General features: G+C 44.1%; 1 protein-coding gene across 2 annotated transcripts in view; it reads left to right on the plus strand.

Moving 5' to 3' along the window:
* The window catches only part of BCAT1 (branched chain amino acid transaminase 1), a 108127-nt gene extending 102336 nt beyond the window's left edge, over positions 1-5791 (plus strand). For both annotated transcript variants that reach the window (XM_040345421.1, XM_040345420.1), the window contains exon 11: positions 3661-5791. In XM_040345421.1, the coding sequence (XP_040201355.1) occupies positions 3661-3708 (48 nt within the window). In that variant the 3' untranslated portion in view covers positions 3709-5791. The remainder of the gene's footprint in view (positions 1-3660) is intronic.
* The last annotated feature ends 5479 nt before the right edge of the window (positions 5792-11270 follow it).

An 11270-nucleotide genomic window follows, 5' to 3' on the forward strand; every position in this document is an offset into this window, starting at 1 on the left:
AGCTAATAGCTCAGAGGTGGCAAGCAGCGAACCCTCCATCAGTAAAGGAATGGACTAACGTAGTCACAGACAGGGCCATCTTTTCCATTGGGCACGCTGGGCAGTTGCCCGGGGGCCCCGCTTGCCTGGGGGGCCCCACCGGCTGCCCAGCAACCCCAGTAAAAAATTATGGAGAGTGACGGGTTAGAACTGCCCATGCCCAGTTCGCAGAAATCACAGAGAAGATGCGGTCCTCCACGAGTGCCGGGGGTTGCTGATGTAAGGGGGGAGTGAATGCAAAAATGTAAGGGGGCACTGATATAAAGGTTCCCCCTCCTATATTAGTGACCCCCCTTACCTTAGTGTATTTAATCTAAGGAAGGTGGTCTCTGGTCACCAGAGTACCCCCCACATCAGAGTCTGCAGGATTCCCCCTTACAATGCAAGGGGGAACTCAGTTTGCGGACCCTGATGTAAGTGGGAAAGAGAAAGCAGTGGACTCTGATATAAGGTTGTCTCTGGTCACCAGAGCCCCCCTCCACATCAGAGTTCCCTCCTTAGATCATGATCTGCAGCGTTCCCCTTTACATAAGAGTTCCCTTTCACTGTAAGGGGGAATCCTGCAGACTCTGATGTAAGAGGAAACTCTGTGCTGGCTGGGTTATAGTAACCTGACCTTCATGTCAATGAAGACATTTTTTTTTTTTTACTTTTGTTTAACTTAAACACATTTCTAATAGCACTAGCTATATGTTTATAGTTTAAATACTGACATTTGCATTGTTGGGCACTGAAAACTGTAATTGTAGGTACTTTTTTTGCAGTGGCAGTAAAAAATGTGGTTCTGCCAGTAAATGTTATGATTTTTGTCAGTAATTCTCGTGCGTAATTGTGTAGACAGGGCTCCAGTGCACTGTATTGCCCGGGGGCCTATAATGCTCTTAAGATGACACTGGTCACAGAGACAATCTGGAAGGAGAAGGTGGTCTATACCAGGACAGGGAATATCAGGGAGTTTTGTAAAATGTGGAACCCTTGGTTGGAAGAAATGAGATACCCCGTGTGAAAGAAAACCCAATAAAGCAGAAGGTTAGAGTAGGGAGGGGGGAGGGAAAAGGGTAAAATAAAAGGGGGAATATAGAAGACATGTATGAAATATGTGAAACAGAAATGGTAAAAAGATATATGATTGTAACCACCTGTTGTTTTTAAAAGATGATGAAAATTAATAAAGAATAAGTAAATTAAAAAAAAGTTTTGTAATATACAAATACAATTTTGTATAAGTTATCACGGTCATCTTTTTGGTTTGTATAAAACCAAATTGATAAAGAAGGCGCTATTAAACTAAATATCTCCTCAGACTTATATGTGATAAATAATTTGGACTTTAAACACAAGATTAATAATGTGCAATAAATAAAATTATAAAAAAAACCTGTGGATATAAAATCATACAGTTCATATATCAATGTAGAGAAATTGTAGTCACCGCTCCAAATAGGTATATGGATGAGTCTGTATCTTCTCAGAAAAACACAGGTGCCGGCAATGCACAAAGCAAATATAGAAAGGAATGTTTGGACAACCAAACTCTGAAAAAACCTTCTCGGTTGCCTTTTATTGGTAAAAGTTTTCAAACACCACACATCACAGCAAAAAACAGGGGCATGCAGCTGATGCGTTTCACACTATTGATTAGTGCTTACTCATGAGTAAGCACTAATCAATAGTGTGAAATGCGTCAGCGTTCTTCCTCCTCAACGCAGTGGGCCGCAGGCATGGATGTGTGGGGGCTCCCCCTTTCTGGCTGTCTCCATGACTGTGACTGCCTGGGTGAATTCAACGGACAGTCTAGCTTTTTGTGTCCTAGCCGTTTACACCCAAAACACCTGATGGGCTGTGAGTAGTCCTGGGAGTTGAACCTGGGCCGCTGGAGGTGGTGCTGTAGGACGGTCCGACTGGGGTTTGTAGGAAATAGCCGACGGGGGTGCCGCTGAACGATAATCCACCCGAGCTGCTGTCTTGACCACAGTTATCCAGTTTGCGGGCATCTGTGTATTCATCCGCCAGGCGAGCTGCTTCAGACAAGGAGAAAGATTTTCGGTCCCTGACCCACTCTCTGACTTCCAGGGACAGTTTGTCAAACAAGTGCTCCACCTGCAGCACCTCTTCCCCGGATTCTGCTTGGCATCCATCGACCATGTAACGGGAGTCACTTTTGGGCACAGATTGAGCCAGGAAATAATGGACAGATCTCGGATTACATGAGATGGGACAGTAATGATAATTTACAATGTATTGCAGGATATCTTGAAATATTACAAGTTGTTGATTCTGAACCCAACAGGCCAATAGGAGAGTGATTCATTCAATGTGGAACACAGACTGTTAGGGGGGTAATTAAGTCTGCTACTGTCATGTAAACTAGCCTTAGCCTGGCTTTCTCAAGACCCTTTCAGACCGTTGTGATGCTAATTGACACTGTATTGTGTGAAAGTTCTATTGATGATAATGTGTGTTGTGAGTTAGCACAATCTAAAAGGTCAGATGTCTGACTTATGTTTACTAAAGGAATGTAGATTGTATAGAAGGTGAGAAAACCTGGAGTCTTGATGTCTGACTTGTCAGCTGTAGTAATTAGCTCATGTTAATTATGTCAGACCTGGAGTCAGAAAGTCTGACTAAAAGATGTGTATTAGGCTCATTGTATAATGTTGTGGGTGGAGTTAAGCCATTGTTTCTTGTGGTTCCTAAACTGTATATAAGCCTGATTTTCCCATTAAAAGTCTATCCGTTTTGAACCAGAGAACAGAGCTGTGTGTCTCGTTTTCTGTGGAATCCTATGGGCCGTGTTCGTCTGCTGGATTGTGAAGTGTCAATAAGCTGTCGTGGGTTGGTGGAATGGAATATCGTAAATGGCGTTAACCCCTGACCGTTACAGGTGCCATCTGTCTCACCAACCAAATTTTGCGCTCATTTCTTGAATGGATGTGAGGTCACCTGTAGTCAACGGGAATGCAAACAGCGATCCGACCTCTATGCATTTTGCTGTATAGCGTCATCCACCACAAGGCAGTGTGGTGGATAGTACATGTCAGGGGGGTTAGGGTTAGGGTTTCCCATTGAAGAATATGGCTAGGACTCAGGAATTGGAACAGGGACCTCCCCAAAGGTCAAAGGTCAGAAGGCGGGTTCCCAGAGGTCAAAGGTCACAGGGCGTGGCTGACCCACCCCCACCAAAGTGTACTGCCTACCCCAACTAAGTCGGGGAATGAACAAGTCGGGGAATGAAGTGCAAGATATAGAATCGGATGTGGATATTGTTTAGCACTATTCTATGTGCACAAACTCATAACAAATGGCATGTTCATATATGAACTGTATGGTTTTATATACACAGGTTTTCGTTTTTTTTGGAATAATTTTATTTATTGCACATTATTAATCTTGCAGTGTTTAAAGTCCAAATTATTTATCACATATAAGTCTGAGGAGATCTTTAGTTTAATAGCGCCTTCTTTATAATTTTGGTTTTATGTAATAGTGTGATTCACACTTAAAGGGGCAACTGTCAATTTTTTTTTAGCACAGGGTGGGTGCCTTATATATCTCAAGAAAATATTTTTGGTTTGGCTTATTTTTTTATTTGTTCACTTTTATTTTATTTTTTGATTTCAGTATGGAAGGACGGAGAATTCCTGGACCATTGTGGTGGGCAGCTCCTAGACACCCTCCCGAATTGTGAACACAAAGAACACAAGACATACAAGTAGAGCCCGCTGTATAGTATCACCCGGTGTATTGTGGGTGTCGGTGTTTCTATCCATGGGTTTAGCTATTAGAAACCCTTTCTATCTGTAGAAATCTGTGAAACACAATAAGCACTTTTCCCAATCATATCTTGAATGAGATGCCTCGTATTAATGTGCTCAAAGTATCGATCATAAATTCTAATCCAATGCACCAAATATCAGGGCACAGTGTGAAGGCTCTTCACTCTGTGCTTGCTTTAATGTGGAATAATCAGGGTTTTATGCATTAGATTATCTGTTTTATTACATTGTGGTGAGAAGCACCCAACAATGTGAACAGTTTTGTATCTGAAGCAGCCAAAAGACATTTTAATTAGGGTGTTTTATACTTTAAATTCTCGCAGAGCAATATCTGATGACGCACAAGGTTTGTGAAGCACAAAGTGATTCCGAAGATCCAACTCTATCATGTCAGCTGTATAGCTTTTGTATCATCAATATAAAATTAATGGCACTACAATTTAGAAATGACTAGACTTATTTCAGTAAAAGCCAATGGACCCCAGTATTACCCCATTCCTTTAGTAGAATAGAGCTATTATTTGAGACAGCTGGTACCTGCTATAACTAGGGCTCCCATCCCACCATTGCCCAGTTCCAGGAGGTGATGGTTATCCGGGGCCAGGCTGAGAGGTAGGCAGAGGAGACAGTTGCCTTAGGTGCTTCAACAGGAGAGGAGAGCAAAATGGGCAGGACCTGCAACCTATGCCGCTGAGATAGTTCGCAACTCATGGGGTGAGGCGGGGGGCACTATGGCCTTTTGTCTTGGGTGTTAAATGACCTTGTCCCAAGCATGGTGCTTAGGAATAAGTGGAATAGATTTAGCTGCGAAATGACTGAATTTGCCAATGAATTTTCACCACACTCTTAACTTTTAATTTTCCTCACTGAGCTGCTTAGGAGAAATTTGCGCTTTTTATTTTATTTGGGTTTTTAGGTAGCTTAGCTTATCTCATTTAATGTTTTGTATTTTCCCCCTTTTTATGTATTTATTTGTTATTTCTGGACTGTTATTCTTCTTTTATTTTTTTTGCTGTGTGTTTTTTCTTATGTAAAATAAAGCAAATTATAATGCGGCTAATGGGGGGCCATTTTAATTTTTTTTGGCACAAGAACAGTCCCAAATACATAAGTGGAGCTTCTGTAACCCCTTAGAGACCTTTAAAGTTCAATGCACCCTTATGAACTATTCTACATACTTGTTTGACCATTTTCCCAAAATGCTAACACTTTGCTGAAATCTCCTTATTTTCACTGGCATTTTGGTGGAAATTAAAACTCTTGATCTCGCTCATCACTCATAGTGGTGGCATTTCTGCTGCAGCAATGACACGTTTGGCCTGGTATTAGCACCACTTTGGCAGTCAGGCACTGTTACTGGATTTTTGCTGTGACAGAGAAGCAGTAATAGTAAAATGATGTAAATAATAAAAAAAAGTTCCTAAAACCGCAAGTTCCTGTCTCTTTTCCATCAACCCCCGGTGACTAGTTCAGTAAAGCTAGGACAAGATTGACAGCTCCGAGGTTTCTCTTTTTTAAACCAGCCAGTAGGTTCAAGAAAAATCCAGTATAGTTGAAATTCACCATGCATGGTGCAATAGTTTCAGATGCATATGAGATGGTATTTCTGCACAGCACATTGTGGCCATTGCAATGTATATGGATACACTTTTCTAAACAGTTCCAGATTTAACAAAAATCGAAGCCACAATTTTTCCACCACCGGTGACAGCGTTCGTTTGCGGACTTTTCACTGGTCACCCTCCATTAATATTCATGATGGGCAGCTGTAATGGTTGTAGTTGTCTGTTCTGTGGCAGCAATAATATTGATTGATCTGTACTGTATTATCCACTTATTTCATTATAATCAGACCAATGGCTGATAATTACTATGTGAAGTGTTTGTCTCATCCTGAACACTCCAGATATTTTGTGTTCATTTGTGGGTTTATGTGAATAATCAATAAACCGTGTTTAATAAAAAGTATTTCCCGGGTTGTTGTTTTTTTTTTCAGTTTCCAGAACATGCAGGAACATTTTGAAGATCACAAAAGTATATAGGTTGGGTTTTTACAATACACATTGCTTAAAACAAGGTACAACTTAGAATGTGTCCTAAACAGACCAAGACAAAAAAGGTTGATCACATTCATCTACAGCAGGGGTCTCCAAACTTACTAAACAAAGGGCCAGTCTGTCCTTCAGACTTTAGGGGGGCTGGTCTGTGGTATGTGGGAAAAGAAAATGTCTCATATTTCATGGGAGTAAACTGTGCCTCAGGCTTGGTGATCAGTGGGAGTAAATTACATAGCTTCAGTAGGAGGAGGAATAGTGCTCCATCATTGGTATTATGGAGAGAAATAGTGGCCGATCATTTGTATCATGGGAGGAAAAGGGCCCCTTTTGTTAGTGTCAGTGGGAGAAATAGTGCCCCATCACTGGTGTCAGTGGGAGGAATAGTGCCTCATATTGGTGGAAGTGATCGTGGCCCACGATCGTGGCTGGGTAAAGGCAAGGGATGGACTGGAACAGAAATTTGGCCCTGGACTTCATACAGACTTGCCCACTTTGACAGGTCTCTCCCATGGCGGCCGGACAGCTCCCGCACCCCCCCCTGGCCACCCAAGCCCCCTCTCCCCCTTCACTAGCCACTAGCCGTTCTACTTTATTAGAGTAGAACGGCTGGTACTGGTACTCTTATAGGCAGTACCAGTGGGGAAGCTAGACATTATTTCACCCGGGGCAAAGAATCAGTTCGGTGCCCCCCCTTATGGGATAGGATTAGGCAGAAGTGAGAAACTTCCAGGCCATAGCTGTTGAGTCAGCTGTCTGTCCCCTCCCCCCATGCTCCTCTGTCATCCCCACTGCTTCTTTGTTCCCCCCAGGTGAGTGCTGCAGGGAGGGAGAGACAGAGGAGTGGAGGGAGCTGCAGGCCGCTGTCACTGAAGCCGGCCCACTGAGCCATCGGCCCACCGGGAAACTCCCGGTGGTCCCAATGGCCAGTCCATCCCTGGTAAAGACTAGCAAAGGGCCACAACTGGTCCCTGGACCACAGTTTGGAGACCACTGGTCTACAGAAGCAGCACACTGAACACTTAGGCTTGGTTTCACACCTAAACCGGCCATGGATCACACAGGAACGCTGTGCGTCCCTGTTCTCCATTTCAGGGACGAATCTTTGCCTGAATTCAGCCCTGAAACAGAGACAAAGACGCACAGCGTTTCTGTGCAGTGCGCTCCGCTTCCGCCCTGGAGATGTGTGAACCATTTGCATAGAGAGCCGGTTACATTCTCCTGCTATGCGAATTGGATGCGGAAAAAACACATTTTAGCAGCCTCAGTGAATGCAATCCTCAACCTGCCCGTTCCAACATAGCTAGTGGAAATATTTCCTGTAAGGTCTAGAACATGTATACTAAGTATCAAAGAAAGGAAATAGAGTTTAAAATTATTAAAGGGGTTGTAAAGGTAAATGTTTTTTCACCTTAATGCATCCTAAAACAAAAAACATTCAACGGTACCCCCCCCCCCCCCGAACCCCCGTTTTACTTACCTGATCCCTCGAAAGTCCCGCGCGCGTCCACGTGATCCTCTTCGGTTCCCAGCCTGGCCGTTGATTGGCTAGGCTGGACGGATTGATAGCAGCGCAGCCATTGGCTGGCACTGCTGTCAATCACAGCGGATTACGTGGCGTGCCGGGGGGCGGGGCCGAGTGATACAGCTGTATCACGGGAGCGCGCTCGCAAAAGCTTTCCTTCATGCGAGCTCGCTCGCATGAAGGTGGAAAGCTTTTGCGAGGAGGAGCCGAGACAGCCGCCAAGGGACCCCAGAAGACCGGATTCGGGGACACTCTGTGCAAAACGAGCTGCACAGTGGAGGTAAGTATAACATGTTTGTTATTTTAAAAAAAAAATCTGCCTTTAGTGTTCCTTTAGGTTTCTTATTGATATCAAGAAAATTATACAGGTTCTACAAGGGTAGATAGCTTGTCACTATGGTGAAAAGTAAAAACAAAAAGTAAGAAAATTAGATGTATCAGACCAGAAGGAGATAGGAGAGATGGGTTGGAAATGTATGGGGGGGGGGGGGGGGGGGGGGGGAATGGGAAAGATACGTGTACGACCTATGGTGAGAAAGATACAGATTATTCCCGAGTGGGCCTCCAAGGCCCTTTAATGTGGTGTATGTGCATGAGCTAACAGTTCTAGAAAAATGTATGCCTGGGATACCATCATATCCTGGTATTCCAGGAAACAGGTAAACTCGGTCCAGTTTTGCAGAAACGATCCTCCCTGCTGTTTGTGGATGCCATAACTCCCTCCATCAAGTTTAATTGATTTTGGAAAACCATAAGCTTGTATGCAGTACAATGGAATATATGTTTTCGCAGAATTTAAAAGATGTATAAGCATGAAACATTTAGAAATTAGCATCTTAAGGACCAACCCAAGAACCCTTTTTGAAACCACACCACAGCCACACCAGACATGTGAGAACCGGCTACGTTAAGAGTCGGTCACATTCACATGGATGCGGTTTAAAATGCATCACATTTGTATATATGTGAACCCAGCCTTAATCATCTTCTATCACTGCTGAATTTGAGCCCAGAACCTCTGCTGTGTCGGGCGGCGTCTCTTCATGCTGAGCTACCTGGAATGCTGGACAGTTGCCGGTACAATTCCTTGAAGGATCCTGTCTTGAACCTAGTTTGTCTTGAACCCTGAACTCTTTGCTCCTCCCATGAACTTCCTGAATTAAGCCATGTCTCTGCACTACCTGTTTGCCAGATTATTGTGCTCTCTCCAGTCAGTATCTCGCTTCTGTCTACCCTGCTGCCATCCATATTTTGCTACCACTCGTTATTGGCCCTTGGCTTGTTCCTCGACTATGCTTCTGCCTGATTCCAGCCTGAAACTATTCATTACTGACCCTTTAGCTTGTTTACTGACTACACTGACTTTCACTCCCTTATCTGCTACTAGACTCCGGCTTGCTTACCTCTTGGTGGGGCAATCCTAAGGCCTGCGACCTGGTACTAACACATACCTCCCAACTGTCTCTGATTTCGAGGGACTGTCCCTGATTTGAAGCAATGTCCCTCTGTCCCTCATTCTCCTCATTTGTCCCTCATTTTGGTCTGATCTCTATAGATGTGTATAAAATGCATTTTTTATCTACCAAAAAGTGTTTCCCAGCGCTAAACTTTCATCTGATTTCTAAATTGCTGCATTTGAAAATTCCAAAAGCCAATATAAAGAAATAGTAGTGGTAAAAAAAAGCACTTGTGGGTTTAACCAATCTTATTTTTTTGTACAATTCTCCTTTAAGGGGGCGTGGCAAGGGGTGTGTCCTATGCCTGCATACTTTTGCTGATAGGTGTCCCTCATTCCCATCTCAGAAAGTTGGGAGGTATGCTAACATGCAGCAAATTACACCTCCACCATCAGGAGCTCTGGTGAACACTTGGTTAATATTTAGACTCCGGTGAGCCCACGTTATTCACCAGGGCGACTGCCTGTGTATCTATCCCACGGTCCAGCGATGCGGCCGCCGAAGCCTCACTTCTCTCCCCCTCCTCTCTGTGGCGCTGGCATTGCAAGTGTGGGGCTGTGGGCACCCGGCTGTGGCTTCACAGCTGGGCGCGTGCTGTCCGTTATGAATGGCCGGGCAATCTTTTGGGACCTGTGACTGGTCCCAGAAGATTGCAGGGAGGGAGGGGGAGAGGTGAACTTTCTTTTGGCGCCAGGAGAGGAAGTGGAAGCTGGGTACCTGTGAAAACTAGTCAGGGGGTCACGAGTACTTAAATCAGAAGTTCCATTTTTGGGTGAAACTCCACTTTAATGATAAAAGGTGGAGATTATCTAAAACTAATACTGTTGCTGTGTATTGTGACATGTCAGGACTTCGTTGGTATAGACTTGTAAAGCTAGTCCACGCATAATATTTGTCTCCCCCTGCTGGACAAATATTATTATGTTTTTTAAAATATATAAGGAAACCTATGCTGAGATTATATTTTGGCAGCTATTGCTGATTTGTTATCAAAATGTCCTTATTTTTGTTGCAAAGGTAGCATGGCTGCCAGTAAACTAGTAATTTTAGCAGCAAAACAGCAATGGTAGCCTATGTGTTTTCACAGGTACGCTTTACCTCTGGGGATTTCAGGCTCCATACGATCACCTTCTTTCAGTTAAACAGTTCTCAGGTCTCCTTTCCTTTTGGCAAATTGTGCATCTTTGCTCCTCCATATGGTGGCACTTTCAATTGTCTATGCATTACATTTTCATTTCCCCCCCATCTGTTCTCGTGGATGCAGAGTGAGCCTAAACGGAAGGATGAATGTCAACTAGAAAGAGCGTATGTGCGCCATCCCACAATCCCCGGCGTCACCTCCCTAACAAGCTCCGAACAGATGTCCATTAAATGACTTCACAGGCGATACAAGTGCGGTGTAATTGCTGCGCTCATTGTTGGAACCTCGAACAATATAGACATTTTCGATTAGCGCAGGATGGCCGCGATTACAAGGCTTTTTAAACACACACATCACACGTTTGCTGGCAGATGGCACGTGGCGAACAAAGGATTTTCTGTGCTTTTAATTGTGCATTTAAGAAACCTGCTAGAGAGGTAGAGAGAGTGGAGACACCGGCAAACAAGACGGATGAAACATCTGTCGCCATTGTCCCGTGTCCCGTGCTTTTGTCAGCCGCTATTACCAGGAATGAAGTGATCTGGGGAAGAGCGTTTTACCTTTGTCTAATGCCTCATTTTCTGCTATTGAAATGGCGGGCGCGCCGCGCGTTGTAGACACTGCACAATGGAGAGTGCAGCGCGAGGAGCTAATTGTCTTCGCACTCGCCTCATCAAAACAACGTGATTTAACCAGGCCGCCGGGGCTATTTATTAACCGAGTACAAGAGGCAAGTAATTGTCTCAGAGCTCCATTATCTGCGCTCTTACCGCGCATTAATTGTCATCTCGCTGCTCTCAGTTCATCAATTTGGTTTTGTTTAAAAAAATAAAATTATAGAACATACAGTATATAGAAGCTACTTTGGGGTAGATTCAGATAGAAGATACCACGGCGTATCTCCAGATACGCCGTCGTATCTCTGAGTCCGGCCGGCCGTATCTATGCGCCTGATTCATAGAATCAGTTACGCATAGATTTCCCTAAGATCCGACCTGCGTAAGTGTTTTACACCGTCGTATCTTAGGCTGCATATTTACGCTGGCCGCTAGGTGGCGCTTCCAAAGTTTTACGTGAGGAATATGCAAATGAGCTAGATACGCTGATTCAGAAACGTACGTCCAGCCGGCGCATTTTTTTACGTCGTTTACGTTAGGCTTTTATCGGTGTATAGTTACCCCTGCTATATGAGGCGTATCCTATGTTAAGTATGTCCGTCGTTCCCGCGTCGAGTTTTGAACATTTTACGTTGTTTGCGTAAGTCGTTCGCGAATAGGG

Source organism: Rana temporaria, chromosome 3 (genome assembly GCF_905171775.1).
Source record: "Rana temporaria chromosome 3, aRanTem1.1, whole genome shotgun sequence".
Lineage (NCBI taxonomy): Eukaryota > Metazoa > Chordata > Amphibia > Anura > Ranidae > Rana > Rana temporaria.